Source organism: Schistocerca americana, chromosome 2 (assembly GCF_021461395.2).
Source record: "Schistocerca americana isolate TAMUIC-IGC-003095 chromosome 2, iqSchAmer2.1, whole genome shotgun sequence".
Taxonomy (NCBI): Eukaryota; Metazoa; Arthropoda; class Insecta; order Orthoptera; family Acrididae; genus Schistocerca; species Schistocerca americana.
Window position 1 is genome coordinate 485,373,403 of NC_060120.1, and position 26,778 is coordinate 485,400,180.

At 37.7% G+C, this 26,778-nt stretch overlaps 1 protein-coding gene and 1 non-coding gene across 3 annotated transcripts; one reads left to right on the plus strand and one right to left on the minus strand.

Moving 5' to 3' along the window:
• Positions 1-2,727: 2,727 nt before the first annotated feature.
• Positions 2,728-2,802, plus strand: Trnap-cgg. The gene has a single exon. It is a non-coding gene; the product is annotated as a tRNA-Pro (tRNA).
• A 7,156-nt stretch (positions 2,803-9,958) lies between these two features.
• Positions 9,959-25,000, minus strand: LOC124589586 (eukaryotic initiation factor 4A-I). Of its 2 annotated transcripts, XM_047131566.1 has the most exons (11): positions 24,942-25,000; positions 23,895-24,000; positions 23,596-23,743; positions 23,403-23,512; positions 23,071-23,236; positions 22,243-22,352; positions 22,060-22,168; positions 13,528-13,700; positions 11,295-11,464; positions 11,011-11,195; positions 9,959-10,035 (listed from the first exon to the last, which is right to left on the minus strand). In XM_047131566.1, the coding sequence occupies exons 1-10, from the start codon at positions 24,962-24,964 to the stop codon at positions 11,051-11,053; spliced, it is 1,260 nt and encodes a 419-aa protein (XP_046987522.1). In that variant the 5' UTR covers positions 24,965-25,000; the 3' UTR covers positions 9,959-10,035; positions 11,011-11,050. The 2 variants fall into 2 exon arrangements, with proteins under 2 accessions (XP_046987522.1, XP_046987521.1); XM_047131565.1 differs by having other exon boundaries at positions 9,959-11,195.
• Positions 25,001-26,778: the final 1,778 nt, after the last annotated feature.

Here is a 26,778-nt window from a genome sequence, read left to right on the forward strand (position 1 = left end):
TATTATGTGTGTGTATAACAATCGGTGTATGTTATAGTAATATATTTACATTACTTTACAGGTAAGATGTGCATGCCACAGGGAAGCTTATCATTGTACCAAGGTATCATCGAATGCCCACTGCAGTTCCTAGACATATGACCTGTTTTCAGAGTAAGCTAAATGTTTTGATTTACCTTTTTTGTATAATTCCATTTAACTCCACAACACAATGCAATACAGGAATAAAAATAAGCAAGTCTTCAGTTTTCATTTCCATTAACAGTGGAGAGTAGTGTGATGGTTGAGACCAAAACTGTTTCTTTGCAACAGCTGAATATATCAGTACCAAGAGACAGAATGTCACTTCACTTATTACTTTACCAGCCAGTGGTATTTTCGCCACATCAAACTGAAATGTGCTGTTTTGCTGCAGCGAAGTGCTAGATTTTCCTTTACCCATATTTAAGGATTCCCGCTAAGACATTTTTCAAACTCCTTAGGTCATACCAAGGAAGAACCTTTTTTTTTTTGTGTAGAATTAATCAAGCACATTTAGCAAAAGATCATTAATATATATAACATATTAGTAACGGATCAAGACTAAAATCAAGACATCCTTCACTTAACATTACTCTACGAGATGCAATTTTTGTTTCCAAACTTTCTGCATAAATATTGCTGCTTCTAGTTTTCTGGGAATGAAAAAACCTTCAGTGCTTGTTTTTTAATTCCATAATATATTTATCTGTCACAAGATTTTAGAGTGCCCACCATTTTGATGGACAATGTCCTCACACCCAGTCCTTTGTGTGTCACATACATGAAATCTTACTGCAAATTTGAGGACAATATTGATATTTCATAGTACCCACACAAGTCCTAAATGAGTCATTACAGATTATACTGCTTCTTGTTTATCTATATGTGCACATTACTTCAATTACACCAGCACCAGCCCGCTTGTCTGTACCAAGAGTATTTTACATAATACTGACTGCCACAAAGTCACTGCTGGCCAAGACAAATGCTTTATGACACCCTGCGATTGTTGGAAGCAACATGTTCTGATCACTGTAAGTGAATATCATTGAAATATGTATTTCATAAAATGTAATCACAGATGTGAATAAGACAACCATAATGGAATGACAATGAAAATTTGTGCCAGTCTGGGACTCGAACACAGATTTTCCACTTATCGCAAGGAATCACCTTACCATTCTGCTATCCAAGCACGCCTCACAGCCAGCACCAACCTTCCGTATGTCACCAACAATGTGTCTAAAACTTGCACTCATCCATCCATCCATTATGTATATTCCTGTACAGTGGACACATTTTCATTGAAAATCACTTACCCAGTGTCGGCAGATAAATATAACACTGCAGTGCCTTTGTTGTTCAGAAGTACGATACAATATTTATTCATATGGTTATAATAAAGGGAAACGTTCCACGTAGGAAAAAAATATCTGAAAACAAAGATGATGTGACTTACCAAATGAAAGTGCTGGCAGGTCGACAGACACACAAACAAACACAAACATACACACAAAATTCAAGCTTTCGCAACAAACTGTTGCCTCATCAGGAAAGAGGGAAGGAGATGGAAAGACGAAAGGATGTGGGTTTTAAGGGAGAGGGTAAGGAGTAATTCCAATCCCGGGAGCGGAAAGACTTACCTTAGGGGGGAAAAAAGGATGGGTATACACTCGCACACACACACATATCCATCCACACATATACAATTATTCCAGTCCCTCGATGTCTTCCAGGGTGCTCTGGAAGTCTCGTGTAGGCTGGCGGGATGGGGGCGCGGCGGCGCGAATTCCCGCGGTCGGCGGCCTTCCTGGGTTTTTTATGATGGCAAGGTTAAGTGAACAACGTGCAGCTGTGAAATTATGTTTTCTACTTGGTAAAAACGCTGCTGAAACTGTTTTTATGTCGAAAACAGCTAATCAAGATGACGCTATGGGAAGAAAAGTGTACGAGCAGTTTGCTCAATTAAAAAAAAGGCGATATGTCAATTGATGACAAACCTTGTTCCGAGCGTCCATTAAGTGCCCAAATCAACGACGACGTTGAAAAAATTCGAGAGCATGTGCTCATAGACCGTCAACAGACAACTGATCAACTGTCAGATTAGTGTGTTATCTTGGAGCACAGTTCAGCAGATTTTAAATGAAGATTTGGGAAAACTGTGGCTGCCAAATTTGTTCCTCGGGTTCTGAATGACAATCAAAAGGAACGTCAAGTTGAACAATGTTGTGCTTTGAAACAACAGCTTGAAACTGATCCCAGATTTTCTGTCAAAGGTCATTACTAGTGATGAGCCATGGTGCTATGGTTAAAGAAACAAAGCAACTGTCAAGCCAATGGAAGACATCACCACCCCATCAGAAAAAAAAAGGTCCGTTCAAATCAAACATCAATACAACGCCGATTTGCTTTTTCAATGCAAAGGGCATAGTTCAGAGTGTGTTCCTCAGGTCAGAATGTCAATCAACCCTTTTATTTGGAAGTTTTAAGAAGATTGCGCAACAGTGTTCATCAAAGAAAGACCCAATTTGTAGCAAACATAAGACTGGTTGAAACTTCCTGGCAGATTAAAACTGTGTGCCCGACCGAGACTCGAACTCGGGACCTTTGCCTTCTGCAAGGTTCGCAGGAGAACTTCTGTAAAGTTTGGAAGGCAGGAGACGAGATACTGGCAGAAGTAAAGCTGTGGGTACCGGGCGTAGGTCGTGCTTCGGTAGCTCAGTTGGTAGAGCACTTGCCCGCGGAAGGCAAAGGTCCCGAGTTCGAGTCTCGGTCGAGCACACAGTTTTAATCTGCCAGGAAGTTTCATATCAGCGCACACTCCGCTGCAGAGTGAAAATCTCATTCTGGAAACATCCCCCAGGCTGTGGCTAAGCCATGTCTCCACTATAGCCTTTCTTTCAGGAGTGCTAGTTCTCCAAGGTTCGCAGTTTGGAAGTAGGAGACGAGATACTGGCAGAAGTAAAGCTGTGGGTACCGGGCGTGAGTCGTGCTTCGGTAGCTCAGTTGGTAGAGCACTTGCCCGCGAAAGGCAAAGGTCCCGAGTTCGAGTCTCGGTCGGGCACACAGTTTTAATCTGCCAGGAAGTTTCATATCAGCGCACACTCCACTGCAGAGTGAAAATCTCATTCAGGAGACTGGTTGTTCTACCATGACTACGCACCTGCACAGACAGCCATCTCTGTTAGTTTTCGACTAAAAAGGCATGGTCCCTCTGTCCCACGGCCCTTACTCACATGACCTGGCTCCATGCAACTTTATTATTTCTATGTATGAGAAGCAGCTCGAAAGGACACCAATTTCACAACATTGAAGACGTCAAAGGGAGGGACGGGGGTTGCTGTCAGGCATTTCTAAAGATGAGTACAAACAAAAAATGTTTTGAACATTGGAAGCACCAGTGGGATAAATGTCATAGTTGTAATGGAAAATATCTTGCATGGAATAAGGTTGCTTTGGAAACAATTTGAAGCTATATAGCTTTTAAAAAATAATTTCAGGATTTTTGGGTACCCCCTCATATCACTCTGTTCATTTATTTACACACTACTTTATAATTTATCAGCTCACAATTTGACTAATTTGATACTAGTCTTTCTTTTATCATTTCTTATTCCTCTTAATATATTTTAATTCTTGTTTTAAGAAAACAACCAAGCAGCATTCTCATGGTACACACGTCACATGTTCCACTGAGGTTCCTCATTTTAACCAACAAATTTAAAGTACAGAATTGTAATCACTATGGTTCTTATGAGAGCTGCTATCTGGTAGTAAGCCATCAATCTCTATGCCACATACTACAAAAATGCTATTCAAAGACATGACCGCCTAGAGTGGAGACTGTGCCAATCAACAGTCACATACCACCCTGCACAAGACTTTTTCTGTGACCACTGACAATTAGTAAGTTAAATGATTTTTGGCAATCTGACGAAATCTTTTTGTATTCTAGCCTTTTTCCGAAACAGTATGACAGACTGTAAAGTCATGTAAAGAGTTAAGTTGGCCATCGTTTCAATGTATGGAAGATATTACAAGAACGTAGTGGAAAATATTAGGCCTCAATATGATGAATTTAACACAGTGTTCTGTGACGAGATACAGCCTTCCCATCCCTACTACAATGATATTTAGACACACACACACACACACACACACACACACACACACACACACACACACATATATATATATATATATATATATATATATATATATATATATATATATATATATATCCTTTCCCATCCCTACTCCAACCAATAGACAGAGATACGGGACCTGTCCCCACATAACCTCCCATTACTACCTATTCCAGTCCTGTCACAGGCATCTCCTACCCCACCAAAGGCAAGGCCGCTTGTAGAAGCAGTCAGATGTTCTAACAACTTAGCTGTAACCACTATGCCGTATTCTACATGGGCATGAAAGGCTGTCTGCATGAATGGACACAGACAAACTGTGCCCAAGAGGCTGCCGGACCATCCAGTTCTGAACATGCTGACCAACATAGGGTTCACTTTAATGACCGCTTCACAGCCTGCACCACCTTGATCCTTCCTACGAACACCAGAATTTCTGAACTGCACAGGTGGGAAATCACACTGCAACATATCCTTCGTTCTAGTAACCTTCCTGGATGTTCCACATCACAGAGGATTTCACTATTGATAAATTGGAGCAAAAAGTATATTAATCTCAATCTTCACTAGTCCACCTCCACTGTTACCACCGTACACACCTATGCCAGCTAACAGCCTTTTCCCTTCTCTGTGTGTCTCATCATTCCGTCAACTTGCCCCAACACAGCCTCCTGACTGTGTGTGTGTAAATAGACTGCCAATGTGAAGATACAGAAAAGCCAAAAACTGAATTATGATTTATAGGAACTCCAAACAATTTACACATTTCAGCAGTTTTGATGTCTCCCCAGCCAACATTTTGCCAAAGAATTCACATGTGTATAATATGGCTAATGTGCAATATGAGTTTAGTGCATTACTCTTAATGTTCCACAATATTTCATCATATGTACATCAGGAGTTGGAGTGTCTTCAGCTGTTTCCAAGTATTGTACAGCAAGTATTTATGGCAGTGTACTTAGTATGACTGTACTGTTGAAGATAAAATTTTCCATCAGTCACTATACTTCCCACATTCCTAAACAATGTGTGGCAGATGGTATTTCTTATACTACACTTTACAATCCAAACCCAAGTTTTTCACACACACTCACTTGTTTGCTTTCTATGTATCAGTGTCATGTTGCCACTCTTCTTTCAATAAATGGCAGGTTACCAATTACTGTGCAACCCTAAACAAGCACAAACTCACCTCTGTACTTTATGGTTGGGATTACTGTACATATATGGGCCACAGCCCTTACATGTACATCTAAAAATGTAAGTGAAATCAGCAAACTAAATAACATCTTTTAATTAAGGAAATTATTTTTCGGTAAAACTGATAAGCTACAGTATGCTCAGTAATTTGGTCTTGCAGACCACATGGCCAAAAATTTTGTTTCAATTTTTAGAAAGTATTTATAGGTTTGAATACTACATTTAGGACAAAGATCATTGGCAGTGATACAGTTAATCCAATTTCCTTCAATGGAAAAATAATAAAATGTATTAGTTTCCCCAACAGTGTACAAACTTTAGTTCATTCTACATCATTACTTATTTGACAAACTGGTACTTATGATGACTATTCATAAAGAAACCAATTTTTTTAAAAAACTTGAATTTATAGAATATTTTACAATGTCATGAAAGGACACATTTTTCGAGACAGTCACGGCAATTGACAAGCTCTGAAATTCTAGTCTTACAATTCTGCTACCTCTACCCATCTGGCATTAAATTCCCAGGACCCCAAATCTTTGGTAATGTGTGAAAGCAGTGCAAAAAAATGGTCAATATGTTCAAAAATGGGCGATGTCCATGATTATGTGAAAAGGGGTCGCCAAGTATCAAATGCAGATTTGATTCATTTGCTTGAGAAAAGGGTTATAGCTTCAGCACCTCTGATCTTTTTATTCATTTTCCACAGATTAGTTGTACTTTTCTGTACAAAGTGAATATCGAGATTCGGGCACTGGAAATTTAATGCCGGAGATACAGGCAGCAACATTCTACAATTGTCAAATTTCGAAGTTCATCAAAGGGTACAGTAAATGTCTCAATGTGGCTGGAAACTAAATAGGCAAATTAAACTGTACCCTTTCAACAGTATTATAAAACAAGTACTGTAATTCACTCACTCTTTTTAAACAACAGGTTACTTTATGAACATCCCACATTTAGAGCAGATGTTCCTGTAGACCTACTGAAAATGTAATAATTTAAAACCACCTATCAACTGCAGCATGTTAGCTTATAATGGGCACACATAATAAACAATATTTAAAGACTTAAAGTAAGGAGAAAATACATTGCGTAACTTTCAGGAGTGGTGTTTGGAATACTCTTGTTGTGGTTAGAGAGTAAGTACTTAAATTTGTGAGACAGCTAGCATACCAGGTGTATCCTAAAGATGTGATTTTGTGGTGCGTGTGCCACAAGGATTTCTCTTTGAAGCACAAGACCGATTAGGGTTGGCAGAATCTAAGCACACCAAGATCTTTGAGAAAGAAGATGTAACATTCAAAATTGAACATTTCTACAGAAGAGCCCTGGGGAAAAAAAAAAAAAAAAAGAGAGAGAGAGAGAGAGAGAGAGAGATGTGTCCATTAGTAACCACTTCAAGAGCGGGACGTGTTGAGTGACCAGGGAAGAATCCATTAACAATGGGATGTAGGTGGGGAGAGAAAATGAATGAAAATGTTTAAAGCTGTAGAATAGTTGAGATAAATTAGTAGTGAATACCAAAGAAAAAATACAAAATAAATAATAAAAACCTTGGAAAATGGATGTCAAAGCTAGACAATTATACAGAAGCCTACAGAAAAATAAGATTTTTGAAAACTATCTTGTGAGCACCAAGTTTCGATGTGCAGCTCTACAGCTGCACACTGGAAAACTTTACCTTGGTCGGGTTAATTCACACAAAGTAATTTGAATTCCTTGATGGACAGATCAGGAGTTCAAAATTTGAATAATGTTAAAATTAGGTCCTATGGTTACAGTGAGTGGAAAAGTACTTACCCGAGGACAATTAGAATGGAGCAGGGTATGTGTAGATGTGAAAGAATATGATCCAAAATTTGAAATATCAGTTCAACCTTGTTTATGTGCTTGGCTCCCCACAAACATTTTACTGGTTACATTTACCCTTAACTATACAGGGTGATTCAAAAAGAATACCACAAATTTAAAAATGTGTATTTGATGAAAGAAACATAATATAGCCTTCTGTTATACATCATTACAAAGAGTATTTAAAAAGGTTTTTTTTTCACTCAAAAACAAGTTCAGAGATGTTCAATATGGCCCCCCTCCAGACACTCGAGCAATATCAACCCGATACTCCAACTCGTTCCACACTCTCTGTAGCATATCAGGTGTAACAGTTTGGATACCTGCTGTTATTTCTCGTTTCAAATCATCAGTGGTGGCTGGGAGAGGTGGCCGAAACACCATATCCTTAACATACTCCCATAAGAAAAATTCGCAGGGGGTAAGATCAGGGCTTCTTGGAGGCCAGTGATGAAGTGCTCTGTCACGGGCTGCCTGGCGGCCGATCCATTGCCTCGGGTAGTTGACGTTCAGGTTTCATAACTAACCTTTTTCGTAGGACTCTCCATACAGTTGATTGTGGAATCTGCAGCTCTCTGCTAGCTCTGCGAGTCAATTTTCCTGGGCTGCGAACAAATGCTTGCTGGATGCGTGCTACATTTTCATCACTCGTTCTCGGCCGTCCAGAACTTTTCCCTTTGTACAAACACCCATTCTCTGTAAACTGTTTATACCAACGTTTAATACACCACCTATCAGGAGGTTTAACACCATACTTCGTTCGAAATGCACGCTGAACAACTGTCGTCGATTCACTTCTGCCGTACTCAATAACACAAAAAGCTTTCTGTTGAGCGGTCGCCATCTTAGCATCAACTGACGCTGACGCCTAGTCAACAGCGCCTCAAGCGAACAAATGTACAACTAAATGAAACTTTATAGCTCCCTTAATTCGCCGACATAGTGCTTAGCTCTGCCTTTTGTTGTTGCAGAGTTTTAAATTCCTAAAGTTGTGGTATTCTTTTTGAATCACCCTGTATTTCAACCTGTAAGTTTTACCAACAGTGGAACCAAAGCTTTTTTTCTGCAGCATAATGCATATTACCTACACCAATAGTTTCCTTGCTGGTCAGGAAGTGAATCGCACATGTAAAGTTAAATGTAAAAAGTAAATTATTAAAATTCAAAATTTTTATCATCTTTTACTCCAATACAATCAGCAAAGGCAACAGCAGTGAAGAAAACCTGTGCCATTTCCATCATCTACAAATCAATTCCAAAACGCTACATTCTTCCCAACTGAACTTGCTAATCAGACTTACTATCAACAACACACAGATCGACCAATAATGTGTTGGCTATAATTCGAAACATCTCTTGCATGCTTTCTCATTGTCTCTGCCCTTTCAACAAAATTTATGTCCCATCACTTCAGATATATTTAACAGCAATTCAAAACTTCTATGAGAATTTTGGAAAACATTGTTTGCACAGTGTGTCAGGAAATTTTAGCCTATGTGTAAAAAAATACTTAACATTTTCACCATCATATACTTCCTGCATATCATTCAACTTTAAAATTTTCTGACATTATAACCAAGTTATGACATATGTAAAAAGCTGATACACGAAAAGTTTTCTTCTGTTTACCCTGTACTACTGAACATTTACACCGATGACAAATATTTTTCTAATGAAGCGAAAAAAAAACTTTGGTACAGTTCATAGCAGCACGAAACTACATTGTACCTTCCAAATTGTTTGCTCAGTTTGGGTTAGGAGACAAAATCAAAAATTTTGAGAATCTGTGCACAGCAGAGTCAAAGGACCAGAATCTCAGTTTTAAGACTCATGATGCACAATTTAAACAGAAAGCTTATTGATGAGTAACTCCATTGTATACACACGATACAAAATTTGTTCTCATTTCCTACTCTACCAAAGATTTTTCGGTTGATCTAATGCTACAAAGAAAAGAGGTGTCAATGGCAATTGATTCAAATCTAGATTTGCCAACTTATCTTACGACAAGCAAGCATTATCCTTTTTGTTTGTGTGTTGGAAATACATTATGAGCTCCCAGACATGAACGACTAACCACAGAACATTGAATTTATAAAGAAATTGATTTGCTTGTCACAAAATCTTATACAATAAGTGGCAATAACTGGCACACATTTAAAATGCATTTCTACTAATAACCTCAGCATTTAAAACAATCTTTATTACAGGAATGCTGCGATAAAACATTTGCTGCTCATCTGGAAATTATTCCACAATATACACTGTCATCAAGGGAGATCTGAAACCTTTCACCCATAATCTGGGTCAACATGCTCTCAAAATTGAAATCAATGAACGAAAAAGGCTGTTTCACCAGATTTTCACATTAAGATTTAATACAGAAAGTCTAAAAACTACCATATTAAACATGGTAATGATAGTATATTAAAGTGCCAGATATGAGTCATTATGAAATATAGTTCAAGAACAGAAAAAACATGGTGTTGGGTCCAAATCAATTCGGAGTACAAAATTGACAACTTTATTAACAATCTATTTAAAATATATTTTGCTAAATTTACAAAGTTCATGCTCATAAACTGCTAAAAATTCAATAAATAAGAACCAGTAAATCTAGCAAAATTTGAGGTACAAAATACTGTAAACTGAAATATAAAATTTCAATCAAACAAACTTTCAGGGCACAAAGGAGAGGAATTTTTAGGAATATACAAACGATAAGAAAACCACTGTTTGCTGGACTTCAATTAGGAAATTTTGATCTTTATTTCCAAAAATTTCTTCTCACTGGCGGACTGGCCAAAATTGCCTGTAAATACAGAAAAGCAGTTTGAATATAATAGCTTGCCTATCCTTAAAACACAAAAAATCTGAATAACTGACGCAGTAAAGCAATCCATGTTCAAACAGGGTTTCAATTGATTAACAAGCAAAACAATGTAATTTAATAATTTTTATTAGCGCACTAAATAAGATTATACAAAAATGATTTTCTTGGAAACTAAGCATTAAATTAGATCGTCTCCTGCATCTTTTTTGATTAAAATATCCTTTCCAAAATCCAACCAAACATCTTCCTAGACAACAAAATACCAGAGTATGAAACCAAATTAAATGTGTATTTTGGAATCGGCAATAAAATGACATCATTCTGAGTTTTTTCACTGTGTAATTGTTAAACTGTTTGCCTGATTTTAAAAAGTTTTCGTTCACCCATTTGACGTATGATGAAATATGTTTTACAGAATATGAATACAAAGACATCTTTTCTACCCAGGAAAGCACTAAAAATAGATATGGTTGAAGGAGGAACTTCAACAGAAGCACAGTCAGGTCCAAAGTTCAATATAAATACAGTCAGCTGACTTATTTTCAGTATTAGTTTTCTCTCATGCACTGAGAGCCTGATAACGCAAACTGAACCCGTCACAAGGCAATTTTATATCTAAAAAAAGTAACACAAAACAGGAGCTTAACGAATCAACATACAAATAACCTGCCTGTTAGTTTTTTTAAACACGACACCAAATTCAGTCAATCAATCAGGGGCTGTCAAATTCAGCACCCCGACAAAAGAAACAATCACTTTATGGGGGGGAGGGATGGCAAAGTCCAACCCCCAACACCCCATATGCAAGTCTCTCAGATAGGATCCAAGAACAGCACTAATCTGCGTGGATGCCTGGAGAATAAAGTGTGCATCGAGAGCCGACCAGCGAAGTACGATAATTCGCTATCACGACAGTCCAGAAACCATAGGTGCGGCCAGAACCTCGATACTCACACCATCAGAAAACTCGAGGCAATACAGAACAGCACTAGACTTAGATCAAGTCTGCTACATTCATAGGCATCTCATCAATATGCGTGTTGTAGAATTTCTCAATGTCCTCCAGCGTACGCCTGTCATCTTGGGTCACAAAGTTGATAGCTACACCTTTTCGGCCAAACCTTCCACCTCGACCGATCCTAAAAAAGATAAAACCAATTTTATTAAACTTTCAAATCATCCTAAACAATTGCGACAAAAAGTATTGTACAATCAAATGAAGTTTGTCGTTTCCTTACCTGTGTATGTAGTTTTCTCGATTAGATGGCAGATCATAGTTTATAACTAGCGAAACCTGTTGTACATCTATACCACGAGCAAGAAGGTCTGTAGTAATTAGAACTCTACTCGAACCGGTTCGGAACTGTCTCATAATAACATCTCTCTCTCTTTGCTCCATGTCACCGTGCTGTAACAAATTTTACAGTTTTTTCTTCTTGACAAATACAACACCACATGATAATGAAAGCACCCGTACGACTTTTTCTTGCAAACTATAACAAACTACAAATATTTAATATGGTTTCTTTCTCAAGTCAATAAACACAACACTCGAACCCATAAAATTCTAATTGACAGAAGAGGAATATAGTCAGCACCTGAAATACCAATTTCATTAAAATAATAATCTTTCAAACCTAATGTATGAATAAATTAATTGCTACTACTTTATCTGCATGGCTGTATCAGTAATTCCTACAATTTGGACAGCCAAATTTATGAAGATGGAACCCCTGTAACATTACCACACACTAAATGTTGTAACATTACTCTGAAGAAACCTTTCGTAATACATTCTGCTTTTGAAATTTGTTTCTACTCTTCTTTTTTATATTTCTGAAGTTCAATAACTTGTGGAATGGTCTAAAAGGAAATTAACACATCGTTCACACAATGTTGAGGCTTAATTCACCATGAAAGAATCCCAAAAGTTCAACAAGTTTCATACGTGCATCTTTGTATTACATTTAAAAACAAAGATGATGTGACTTACCAAATGAAAGTGCTGGCAGGTCGACAGACACACAAACAAACACAAACATACACACAAAATTCAAGCTTTCGCAACAAACTGTTGCCTCATCAGGAAAGAGGGAAGGAGAGGGAAAGACGAAAGGATGTGGGTTTTAAGGGAGAGGGTAAGGGGTCATTCCAATCCCGGGAGCGGAAAGACTTACCTTAGGGGGAAAAAAGGACGGGTATACACTCGCGCGCGCGCGCACACACACACACACACACACACACACACACACACACACACACACACACATATATACAGACACAAGCAGACATATTTAAAGACAAAGAGTTTGGGCAGAGATGTCAGTCGAGGCAGAAGTGCAGAGGCAAAGATGTTGTTGAATGACAGGTGAGGTATGAGTGGCGGCAACTTGAAATTAGCGGAGATTGAGGCCTGGTGGATAACGGGAAGAGAGGATATATTGAAGAGCAAGTTCCCATTCGCATGAATGGAGACAGGCAGACAGTGTTTGTTGGTAATGAGGATCACCCTGTGGCTAAACATGCCTTGGTGCACGGCCAGCACATCTTGGCACAGTGTTACACCGTCCGGGTTATCTGGATACTTCCCACTAACACCAACCTATCCGAACTCCGGAGATGGGAACTTGCTCTTCAATATATCCTCTCTTCCCATTATCCACCAGGCCTCAATCTCCGTTAATTTCAAGTTGCCGCCACTCATACCTCACCTGTCATTCAACATCTTTGCCTCTGCACTTCTGCCTCGACTGACATCTCTGCCCAAACTCTGTCTTTAAATATGTCTGCTTGTGTCTGTATATGTGTGGATGGATATGTGTGTGTGTGCGCGCGAGTGTATACCCGTCCTTTTTCCCCCCCTAAGGTAAGTCTTTCCGCTCCCGGGATTGGAATGACTCCTTACCCTCTTCCTTAAAACCCACATCCTTTCGTCTTTCCCTCTCCTTCCCTCTTTCCTGATGAAACAGTTCGTTGTGAAAGCTTGAATTTTGTGTGTATGTTTGTGTTTGTTTGTGTGTCTGTCGACCTGCCAGCACTTTCATTTGGTAAGTCACATCATCTTTGTTTTTAGATAAATATTTCCTACGTGGAATGTTTCCCTCTATTATAACCATATCATTAATTTATATTACATTGTTATTTATAACAAACTTCACTGGCAAACTGTCAATACATGAGAAACATTTTCCACATTTATTCTAACCAGCGACAAAACTTTATGTGGATTAAGATTTCTACAGCTTTTTGAGAGTTGGGCTTTTAGGATGTTTTTATAGATGCAGAACTCTTACATTGCTGAGAAGCTTTTGAAGACAAAGTGTAAAAAACTATAAATGCCTGTGTCATTTGCCACAAGCCCTTATGTAGCATCTAAAGCTTTATGCAAATAGAATAAACAACATTTCCTTAACATTAAAAACACACCCAACAATTAAAATCAATAACACTTATTTGAAGATTAATCCTCACCATTGCTGAAACCGTAAAGTCACGTTTATGCATACTTTCGGTGAGCGCATCCACCTTACGACGTGTATTGCAAAATATGACAGCTTGTGTGATGCTAAGAGTATCATACAAGTCACACAATGTGTCCAGCTTCCAATCTTCACGTTCAACATTAATGAAAAATTGTTTGATACCTGGAAAGAAAAGCATGTTTAACAACTGAATGAGCATTTAATTTACTGCAAACTTAATTGCATTTAATATTTTAACTAAATGTCAGTAAAAAACACTAGCAGCTCATTTTACAATCAGCACACGCACTGTTCATATAAATGCCATGATTTACATAGTTACCCCCTTACATTTTTCATACTACACACTTTATTCACTGTTCAATACAACATATTTAAATTTATCTTGCAGTTTTAGCTTTTGTAACAATATGTGCACTACATACAGTGTTAACTAAGAAATCAAGCTATAATATATATATGTTATCACATCCTTTGTCATTCACATTCATTAGCTACACAGATCTCTACCACACTGTATTTTCAGCTCAAACCAGGCTTCTCTACACTATAACTATCAATAAAATCAATATTTCAGAGACAGGGCAGCAAAGGTTGGGAAGGGTGGGGGAGATACATGGACATTAACCCAATTAAGATGTGAATGTACAATCAAAATTGGAAAGCAATGTTGCAAGAAATTTGAACACCTTTCAATAGAACTTATTTCATCAAACTAAGTGATTTACGGAATGTAGAGGAAGGAAAAAATAAACATAAGGAAGCTCAGAAAGACACCAACTATTCCAGTGATAAATAAGTCATTCTTAGCCCCTACATACTTTACTGCACCTTAAGCCGCTTTTACACTAAGGGTCAATGATGGCTTAAGAGACCACCACCTCAATTGTAGAGGTTGTTCAAATTATGCAGATACTCAACATAATGTCACATACATAAGCCCTGTAATGAAGTGAGGTTGCAAGGGATCTCTCTGAATACACAATCCACTTAAGGTAATAGAAATGTTAATAAATTCTATTCATGATAAAAGCAAAATACTTAAGCTTTTATACAATTTTTCCACACCACAGAGCTGAAAGAAAGTGACCAATAATCATGTTCAACAAATCAAGGCATGTTTGGATACACAGAAAAAGAAACATTGTGTTTTGCTGAAGATGGAGGCATGTTAATCTCACAAGCACAGAAAAAAAGGAACTTCCAACCCAAGCATGATTATTCTGAAACTTTTATTTGCTTCACAAAATTTACACACACAACATTTAGCACATGGTATATAGCACCTTCATTTTTATCCTTTGGGGGTCTTATTTTCTACATGCAATATATTGTTAATTTCTCCTTCAACAGCGACATGATTTTGGGACTTTGCACAGAATATTTCATATATGATGATCTCATTTATAAAGAGCATAGGATTTTTCCTTGTCTTCAGTATTCTAAAAAGTCATGGACTATAGTCTCCTGTGGGAGACTACAAACAAAGTTTAGTGAAATCTACATGTAACATACCAAAAACAAACAACAAAGATTAAAGGTGCACAGAAGCACAAAAATCAGCAGCATTATGTGAGAAACATTACAAGAGTTTACTTCTAACAAAGACATCACCCATTAACATCAGTATTCTGGTGTTTCTGCACATGTAATCTTCAGTACTCATCTTCAGAAATTCATAACTACACTCAGCACAATCACTGATACACATCTACAACGCTACTATGCAATTCACACTTAAGTGCTTCACGAAGGCTTCTCCAAACTATCTTCAGACACTTTCTCTACTACACCACATTAATACCACATAGGAAAAATGGACACCTAGCATGAGCTAAATTTCTTTTATCCTGATCATTTAGCCCTATGTATACTAGGGACGAAATAAAAACACACACACACACACACACACACACACACACACACACACACACACACCACGAAGGAATTATCTGAATGGGACAGATCTGTAGAAATGACACAAATGTACAGAAAAACAAACTATTACAATTTCAGAAAAATTGTATGATTTATTCACAGAAGGAAGTGCTTCACAAATTGAGTAACATGTTGGTCCACCTTTGGCCCTTACGCAAGCAGTTATTCGGCTTGACATTGATAGGATTGTTGGATGTCCTGAGAGATATCGTTACAAGCTCTGACCAATTTGTGCATCTAATAATCAAATACCGGAGTTGGCTGGAAGGCCCTGCCCATAATGCTTCAAACATTCTTAATCGTGAACAGATCCAGTGATCTTGCTATACAATGTAGAGTTTGGCAAGCATGTAGACTAGCAGTAGGAACTCTTGCCCCGTGCTGGTGGGTGGACATATCTTGCTTAAATATAAACCCAGGATGGCTTGCCATGAAGGGCAACGAAACTGGGCGTAGAATATCATTGGGTAGCGTTGTGCTGTAAGCGTGCCGCAGATAAAAGGAGGAAAAGACATGGCACCCTAGACTATCACTTCTGGTTGTTGGGCCATACGATAAGGGACACAAACAGGTTGATACTGCATTATTGACCTGGGCACCTCCACCCAAAGCATGTCATTGATTGGAGTAGAACTGTCAAGGTGACAAGTCCCAGTGAGCTGAGGCTCAATTACGAGTGAGTAGAAATTTAGACACACCAGACAGTGCTGGGTTACCAGCCTGATTGTCACCCGCCATATAGACCGACAAGGAGTGATAGTCTGGGGTGCTATTTCTTTCCATAGTAAGATCCCTTTCATTAACATCCATGGCACCCTTGCAGCACAGCAGTGCGTCAACAATATTCTATGCCCTGTTTTGTTGCCCTTCATGGCAAGCCACCCTGGGCTTACGTTTCAGCAAGATAATGCCTACCCATACACGGCTTTGTCTTCATGCTCAACAAATCCTATGTTGTCCAGCAAGATTGCCAGATCTCTTTCCAACTGAACATTTGGAGCACTATGGGCAGCCATCCAAACACCTAGGTTTTGGTGATATAATGCACTAAATGGCCAGAATTTGGCACAATATCCATTCAACAGCCATATCAATGCCAAGCTGAGTAACTGCTAGCATTAAGGGTCCGAAGATAGAGCAACACATTATTGACTTGCTCAATTTGTGAAGCACGTTCAGTTGAATAAATCATCTAATTTTTTTCTGAAATTTTTATCATTTGTTTACTCGTATACATCAAATCTACCAATTTCTGCCGTATTCAGAAAACTCTCGTTGTGCTTAGGTATTTTCACATTCAGATAAGAAAGTTGGTGATTAAAACTTCTTGAAAGATCTCACAATGAAACACATTTGTTTTAATGATTGTCACCACCAACTCACTTGTTTTCTCAGACATTTTCCCCCCATTTTGCAATAATATGAAGCAAGCTGCCCTACTTTGAACTTTTTGCACATCCTCCGTCACTCCTATCTGGGAAGGATCCTATACCACACAGCATTACTCTACAAGGGGTCAGACAAGCTTAGTGTAAGCAGTCTCTTTAGTAGACCTGTTGCATCTTTGTTCTGTGCCAATAAAACAATCTGGTTTGTGCTCCCCAAAACATTTTAAACATGCCCATTCCAACTGAAACTGTCATGATTGTAATTCCTATGTATTAGTTGATTTGACAGGCTTTACACTACTGTATCATGTAACCATGACCTCATACTTTTCCTTACTCACGTGCAGATATTACGAATAGCCGAGGGCCTGTCACACTTCTTTGGAAGACAATGGATACCACCTCTGTTGCTCAATTTTCTATCATTTACTTCATACTTTGATACAGGTAATCACGAATTCAGTTGCACAACTAAACTGATACTCCAGAGGCACGCAATCTGAATGCCCATGTGAAAGAGGATTAAATCAAGTTAAAACATAACCATTACACTTAGCTTTATTTTACAACACTAGTTAATGTGATTTCATTGTAACAATGGAATGATCTAACCACCGAGTCTTACTACTTTGGTTTGGATGTAACATCCACAGAGAGAATCCTTTACATGATAATCAGGTCCTCACATTATGTCCTACAATGATCAGGGACATTATTCATGCTGCTCTTTTACAAAAAACAGTTTTATATAAAATATTGTTGAAATTTGATACAAGTAACGCAGAAGCAGTATAGCTGTTTCCATGTGCACCAATATAAAGTGTACAATAAACATGGGAAAGCAGGTCTACAGATGTGCATAACGTACTTCCCTTGCTACTTTGTATCTCCATAGCAGTGTCATGTCAGCTATACACCATGTGCCAACAAATTTCTGCAGCCATTTTGTAAGAAAATTTTACTAATTAGAGCATCACTACAATCTTCGTAATGGCTACTCCATTTCAGAACACTTCTAACACAGCAGGAACACAGTTGAATATTACAGCAATTTTTTGTGTGTGGTTTTTTTTTTTTTTGGGGGGGGGGGGGGAGCACACACACACACACACACACACACACACACACACACACACACACACACACACTGTAATCCAAAAGTTTTGGGAAGACCAAGTGCAGCAAGCTGTCAAAAGGAATAAATGAGGGGTGGAGGCATGAAATCTTAAAATGACAATTACAAGTTAGGTACTGCCCCCCACCAATAATTATTTCTTTGTGCACACTACATGGGCAATCCTTCCAATATTGGTGACAGTGCTGTTCTATGTGAAAATGAAAGAATTACAAAATCTATTGCATAGGATGAAGAAGCTACTGAGCAGATAATCTGGATTACAAGTAAATGAAAAAAAAGTATCAAGGAGCAACAGAAAAGGGTTATAGAGAAGTCAAGATTTTGACTCCTCTAATACACTAAGTAAAAGACTCATCTAGCCTTTGAAGTAAAATGACACACAACAGATGAATCCAGGACCAGACAAGCAGAAGACTAGCCCCATCAAATATAGCAATTTTAGCTACAATATGTTTACTGATGTCAAATGGTACACCTTAATTTGAGGAAGAAATGTACAACTCAACACACTGTAAATCTAAGTGATTGACAGTCCGTGGGAAAACTGGTAAAGAGAGACGCAAAATGTTCAAGATGATTATTATGGAAGAATGCTGAAAATTGAGTGGACTGATAAGTGAGGTTCTCCTTAGTGAAGAAAGGAACATTGAGGAAACATTGCCTAGAGGAGGAACAAGATCATTGGGTATGTGTTAAAGACATCTGTGTAACTTCCATGGTACTAGAGGGAGCTGTAATGGACAGAGATCGGGAAATATACAGTAAATAATTTATGATATCTTCTGTAGGTGCTATTCACACATGTTATACATCTGCCTTAAAGTTATGCCACATTAAAACCCATTGGTTTAACTCCACTGTAGCTTCCAAACCAATCTTCGACATCTGACTACACTAATCAGTGTCACCACATTGATGACTTTGAAGAACTGGGGGACTAATACTGATAAAGGACTGGCTTTGAAATGCAACAAACATTGGGAGTTTTTAAATGTTTCCTGACTTTGTATTAAGTATATCAGATTTCTGCTGTTTCATCCGGTGCTCACTTACCTTGTTCATTTCCATATGCATCTTATCTTTAAATTGTTATTCATGACATTCTCAAAACTGAACAACATTCATATGTAGGCATCTAACCTATTTGCTTCATAGCCAATTTAAACAAAAATGTATGGAAAGTTTTCAAGAAAATTTAGTTTACTGAACAGCATTTAGTAGCAACTGTAATGGTATTAGAATGAGATTTTCACCCTGCAGCGGAGTGTGCGCTGATATGAAACTTCCTGGCAGATTAAAACTGTGTGCAGAGTTCGAGTATCGGTCTGGCAACATAGTTTTAATCTGCCAGGAAGTGTAATGGTATTAATTGCTAGCTTCTACCACACCCCAAATCCCATTAACAGTGTAGCTTGTATGCACACATTAGTATTGTGTACCTTATTGAAAATGGGTGTAAGGGATCAGTTATTTCTAATACAACACATTCTTCAAACTGATAAATTAGAAAATGTTACAGTTTCAGTCAAAGGAATGATATTTAAGTTTCACACACCCATATGTTCACGCAATACCTCCAAAGCAGGGAGCCCAGTAGCTGCATCTGAAAGTTTGGCTGCTGCCACCAAACAGTGACAAGTGCAAGGCAACATGATCACATAAATGTAGGTTCAAAGGCAAGATTGCCAGTTTTGGGCCATGAAACATAAGTTCTCTCAAAATGTGCATAAAAAGAAAATCTTCATTTCCTCTACGTCAAACCCTTACTGGTTATTTTAATGAAACAACATACATTTGTCCTAATTTATTTTGCTGCACTAAAAGAACTGCAAATGTCTTTACATTATATTATACATTGATGTTAGCTGTTGGTATATGCCTTGCCCGATTCAGTCAATGCATCCCTGAACACCACTTGAGGAAACCATAACTGAAGTATTTAAAAGTGTGTGTCATACCATTTGGCCTTCTGTTAGTGGCTGGATAAATCTTTTCCAGCCTCTTTAAAAGCAGAAATGTCTAGCCTCAGTTTCCTAGACATGGTATAAAATTCCTGTGTACTTCTACCTCCTAAAGACAGACAAAACTGAACAACAGTAATTCATGTAATTTCATTATGGATTAAAGAATGAGATGCAAGTAATTACAGCACTACAGTGAACAATGTCTCAAGCCTAGAGATGGGAAATTTGTGACAGATTACTACTTGACACTAATAGCAGCCAATTTTTAATGAATAATTCTTGTGCAATTGTTAGAATTCAGTAGTCAATTACCAGTCACAACTGAAGGCCATTCAATCCCTGACAGTCCTGTTTTGTAGTGCTGTCTGGAGGTTGCAAATATGTGTGGGGTTAGAATTTTAAGGCTGGAGAGGATTTTTAAAAATTTTATACCTATATGTTCAGCATCAAGTTTTCAAGCACCTTTTTACAGCTGTGCCCTCTCAGCCTATCTTTGAACAAGCACTGACAACAGGGAGGCATGGTTCCCGTTCCCATTTTTCACCTGTCATTTGGCAACATAACAAACACAATGTTTTATATTTTTTGCATGCAAAGTCTCTAATCTACACAGTTTATCATTTTAACTATTCATTTTTTGTCCATTTCACAGGTGAACTGCTTTATGTCAATGTCCAATAGGCACAATATTTCGGCAAATGACCACATCGCCATAAGTGCACCTGATGGCAACATGGCTGTTTGGCAAAATATTGTGCCTGTTTGACACTGACCTGTGGCAGTTTATCCATGAACTATTTTGACATTAAGTACACCAGGAAAAATTGAAAAATCATCTTTGTCTCGCAATTTAGCAATGGACAAAGGAAAGTCTGCTTAATGTTAAGCTGTAACAGGATAAACTTTTGAAATCGTTTAATATATTTCAGTAAACTAAGGCTTGAGTAATTTTAAAAATGTCCCGGACTTGACCCAAGAAACTATGTTAATCATAGTTTTGGACTTACACCCATCTTCAGATGATTACACTCAGTGCCTTCTTCACATATTCCATATTGGATTTCTATATAAATAATACATAACGTACTGCATATTTGATTCCAGTAGTCATTTGAAACAATCCTGTAATCACTACCTCAACTTAAAATTTTGTAAATGATGAATTTTATGTACTGGTCATTTACCAGATTTTTCCCGTTACATTTCCTATCAAAGAAATAGCCAGTGTCCATTATCGATAACATTAACTTACATTTTCAGCTATGAATGCTATTTGCACAGCTCTCTGGAAGTTCATCACCCAAAGTGACTTGTTAGTTAGAAGTTTACATATATAATATACAAGCAGCTTTGGGAATCTAAGATCATCAAAGTGTGATATCTACATACTATTTTCCACAAATAGTATCATCCTTAACCACAGGTAGGGGGTGTGTGTGTGTGTGTGTGTGTGTGTGTGTGTGTGTGTGTGTGTGAGTGAGTGAGAGAGAGAGAGAGAGAGGGGTAATTTTTCTACTATGTAATAGATTTCTGAATTTACCTCTTAAGCCTTCTTACAAAGAAAACGGCACTAAACATGGATCAACTTTCAACACAATTCCTTCAACAGAGACTGCTGAACCAATTGCAAAATTAGATTCTTATGCATGATATTAAATATGGAGCAAATGTTACAACAACTGCAGATCTGACGAGACAACATATCACTACTACCTAATTTTGTATTCACATTCAACTCTCAAATATTACATTCCATTTAAAGTAGACTACAGGCTACATTATAAATCAACCAGATTTCAGAGATGAGGGGCATTGCCAACCACTAACCCAGACAAGCTATTACAGCTAATTTCCCTCATCTAAGCATTTCAGCATCACCACAGAACGGAAACTGTACAGAAATCTAAAATTAAAGGTTTGCACTCTCACAATAGTGTTATTAACAACTGTTCAAATTGAAGAGCTACAGCCTCACTTGAGACACTTGCTCTGTTTGTAATTTTAAATTCCGACACACCAATGCGAATGTGAAGAACAGGTCAGGGTTATCATAACTGAACTTATTGATGTTATCCAGAAGCATATGAACTTACCTTCAAGTGTAAGCTCTTCTTTCTTCACCAAAATCTGAACAGGATTCCTCATGAAGTAACCTGTCACCTCTAGTACATCAGCAGGCATTGTAGCTGACAGCAAAATGACCTGAAATGGGTTCCAGATTAATATTAATTTGTCTACCCTACTTCACATTACCAACAAAGATGAAAGCATATTACCTGTATTTCTGGATTAAGAGTCTTAAATACATCGTATATCTGATCCTTGAAACCACGGGACAACATTTCGTCAGCCTCATCTAATACGAACAGTTTAATGCTATTTGTTCCTAAAACAAAATGCCATATGAAAGAATGACGAAGTCATAGTTAATTTATTTCCTTTTACATCAAAAAGGCAAGGAAAATCATTGAAATTGATTCTTATAAACAGTTACAGTCTAACATATATAAACTCTAATCCATCTGTATAAACACTACCACCCTACAGAAAGGAAAGTTTAAATACACAGCCAACAATTTGCCATTATTTTTACTTTGGTACTGTAGCACATACATACCAACAGTATTTTTTTTACTAAGTAAAAGTACCTATAGCTTTTGAACAGGTGTTCTCACATGAAATTGTGGGGTCTAGTGTAGCAGGGGATACAACTCATCGGCTTTGGACAATGACATCACAAGTCGCCAGAGAGCAGTTTACCATTTTCGCTTTTGCTGTTATGTGTTTCGTTTTTTTACTGATTGCTTAATAAAGTGGATCTGTTTATTCTATCTCGTGAGATTTTTTTTTAAAAAGCCAAAAAACACTTATCAGCTACTGAAGGGAGCTCCAACACTAAGAAGAATCGCTTCTCGTTTGGCGACTTGTGACATTGTCCAAAGCCGATGGGTTGTATCCCCTGCTACACTAGACCCAAATTGTGAATCTTTGGCACCTTCAGCTTCTAAAATATGCAATTTTGAAATTCATATATTGACTGCCCTTACACTTCATAAACAAATGCACTATTACCAAACTTGTTGCATCATTAAAGTTACACTTACTTAGGGCTCGTCTGTTAATCATGTCCATTACTCGGCCTGGTGTTCCAACTACAACATGAACACCCATCTCCAGCTTCTTCATATCTTCACGAACATTTGTCCCACCAATACAGGCATGACACTGTGCATTCATAAAATCCCCTAATGCAATCACAACCTTCTGGATCTGTAACAGAAGTAACTTCAGTCATTAAAAGAGCAAATTGTTTACTTAAAAATTTATACAATTCAGTAAATAGCAAGTTGCAACTTAATTTTGCTATTTCAGGAACTAAATCAATAACGATATACTGACAATTTATGACACATCATAATCAGTTGGGAAAAGATACCTGCTGTGCCAACTCTCGGGTTGGTGCTAAGATTAATGCTTGACATTCACGAAGTGAAGTGTCAATGAGCTGGAGGATTGATATTGAGAAGGTTGCCGTTTTTCCAGTACCTAGGCAGTAAAAAGAAAGAAAAGTTGTATCTTCCACCGAGTACAATTTAAAAAGACTAAAATCAGACCAGTACTAAACCTACCTGACTGTGCCTGAGCAATGACATCGTGGCCTTTAATGCAAGGCATGATAGCTCGCTGCTGAATAGCAGATGGTTTTTCAAAACCATATGCATAAATGCCTCTCAATAACTCTTCCTTCAAATTCATGTCATCAAAGTTCTCAACCACCTAAGGAGAAAATTCATACTTTCACAAGCCAAAGAAGGATAGTATTACAAAGATTGAACAAAATTCAAGAAATTTCAAAACTCCGCGGCTCTTACGCTTACATTGCTCCTCTGCTTTTCCACGAGTTAAAGTGCTATTACATATTACTTACCTGCTCCCAGTTCGACTCAATAACGCCATCGGGTTCCATTCCTGGAGGTCCTTCATATGCGTCCTTTTCTGGGCCATTTTTGGACTCGTCCGCAGGCCAGTCATTTCTGAAATTAAAAATTACAATTGTCTGTGACATTTGTCAAACAAAAACCTCGTTAAAATGTTCCACTACAGCACGGGAATTGCTCAAACATCACAAAGAGGCGACTCAAGTGTACAATATTTCTCTACCATAAAAATTTACAAATCAAATTAAAGACATTCTTGCATTATAACTCTCTTTCTTGCTATCTACGATTCCGTTAGCATGTGAGTGATTCTCTTTCCTCGACTACACTGTCACCAGCACGAGTCTCCCACATTGCTGTCACGATCTGCTGGTGTGCGCGCGCCAAATAGGCTCATAGCCAACAAGCTGGTCTCCACATTAACACAAGTTACATTAAGAATTATTTTTAACGGTAGTACCCTGGGAAATAAAGGAATGGTTCTGTGCTGACATCAGTTTGAATTCTACGAACAGCAAATTTTCCTTTCACAATGCTATATAGTTCAACACAAAAGTGCAGAGTTTATAAGCGGTTCCCGCAAGCACAAATATACATGTACTGATTCTCACAAAATTAAGAGTATTTGAGTTCAAACCTCCTTCTCGCAAGACCGAATAAAACTACGAATTAAACCTGTGTCACTTAGTGCCAGTGCGAAAACGTGCCAAACTTCTTTAGCTATTGGTAGATAAACTAACCATCCCCTCTAAACGCCACGTTCAAGTAGCACTAAATCAACATCATTTTATTGAACACAGCATCTTTTAAACCAAAGCGTGCGAGTAATTCACGTTCATTGTCAAATTATACCTGAACGCCATGTTGGCAATCGCACCACACCATTGGAAACCTTGACAATACGGTTCACACAGCAGATTACAATGTAACAAATTTACAAAATATTATCTAGAGCTTCCAATAGTGTACTCTAGACAACATTTACATAAACCTTTAAACTGAATCTACCATACAGCTTCGAAAAACCTATCACTTACCTTCTATCTGCTGCATACGACATGTTCAACTCACGATTAGAGCGACGGAAAGAGAAATTCTAGTGACTTCGCCAATGTGTTCATGCGCGAAAGGGGTACGAAGTTCGCGAATGTATACACTCAAAGTTTCAAAGATATTGATAATGTAGTATATCCAAAATTTAAAAATAAACTCTCTCTACTCCATATAGAGGAAAATAAACTGATTTTAAATTTTTTTGTTGAGCTCTACTTTTATATTGCGTAAGACGATTAGGTGATCATACAGGAAGTTGCGTATATACCCATAATTCTGTGCGCTTCGAATTTGAGCAGCAAGGGGGGAGAAATTAAATGCTGGGTTATAGAAACCTTGGAGCCAATAAGACTTACAGCATCACAACAAATGATGTATTTATGTTGTCCAAACCAGTAATTACTTATCAGCCGCAGAATGTGGTTTCATTATCAGTTTTCAGTTTGCGTCGCAAGTGTGTCAGGGACTGAAGCTCGCAGAATTTTCTTGTGTTGAGGGTCACTTTAGAAACATACAATTTCGTTTAACATGTAGTTACTTTCACAGAGAATGTAATAGACATATTCTTTGCAAAACAGAGTTCTGATATTTATTCTCAGATCATCTTCTGATTATTAGTATCTAATGCCCTTGGTTAGATGTTTGGAATCTCTAAAGAATTTTTTCTTATAAACATTGTAGCATATTTTGACAGCATGCAATTTTTTTAATAAAAATTTTATTTTTATAAAATATTTTATAACAAATATCAAACGAACAGACCAAAATCATTATTAGGTAACTTGCATGTTATCACAATTTTGTTCTCATCAGATGTGCCCAGAAGCAGTATTGCTGCTGATTATATTTAGTGTTATTAAATTCCGGTCTCTTTATCATAGCCATATGTTTAAAATAATTACTGCAAGAGCTTTTGTCTAGTACGAGGTGGATATAACCCTAATTTAGTTAAATTATAACATCATTCACCTTAACTGTGACGAAGTTGTCCTTGTGTGATATGTTAGAACAGCTTTGTGGTGTGCCCTTTAAACTTAATCCTAATGGTTTAAAGCGATAATTGCTCTAAAACACAAGTGCATATGTTGGGCATTGGATTCTTATTTACTTTAGTATTCAAGATTGCAAAACTCATTGATAACTAGTTTTGGCTAAAACAGCTAGCTGCCTCCAAATCTAATAATAGAAACATTGCTGTGTTTAATCGTTGCTGTGCCTGCTCTGACCCAAGCATATTACTCTTATGCTAGGTGATGGTGGTAAATTTGACCAGTAGTTGTGATAAGTGTTCTTAATATGGGAACACTACCTGATGCAATGCTATTGTACAGTGTTTACAATGATCGCATATATTTCGGGACAAAATTTTTTATTGAGCTGTGCATGTACAGATATTTTGGGCTGTGAATGTTGTTACACACAATGACAGTGTCACTCCTACTGGCCTAGTGATTAGGCATTCTTGACTAATAAAGGATTATTTGTAAGAATCCAATAAATATTAACATACTTAGATTGCTGACATCCAACCTAACTATGTTAGGAAACAACAGTTACAGTTCAGTGAGCCTCTTGAGACACCAAATGTAGTACATTGGTTCACTTAAAGCCTTTGACATTAAAACCATTGTATAATGTGGCATGCAACAGCATCTATATGAGTTCTCCTGGACATCATTTTGCCCCTCATCCCCTCTAAACTCCCTTATGAACACCCAACTTTATCATGGTAGCTTCAGAGTAAATAAGCTGTACTGTGTTTCCACTGAAGTTCTCATTCATTCTAGAAGGCCACTAATTCTCAGAATGGGAACATAACCA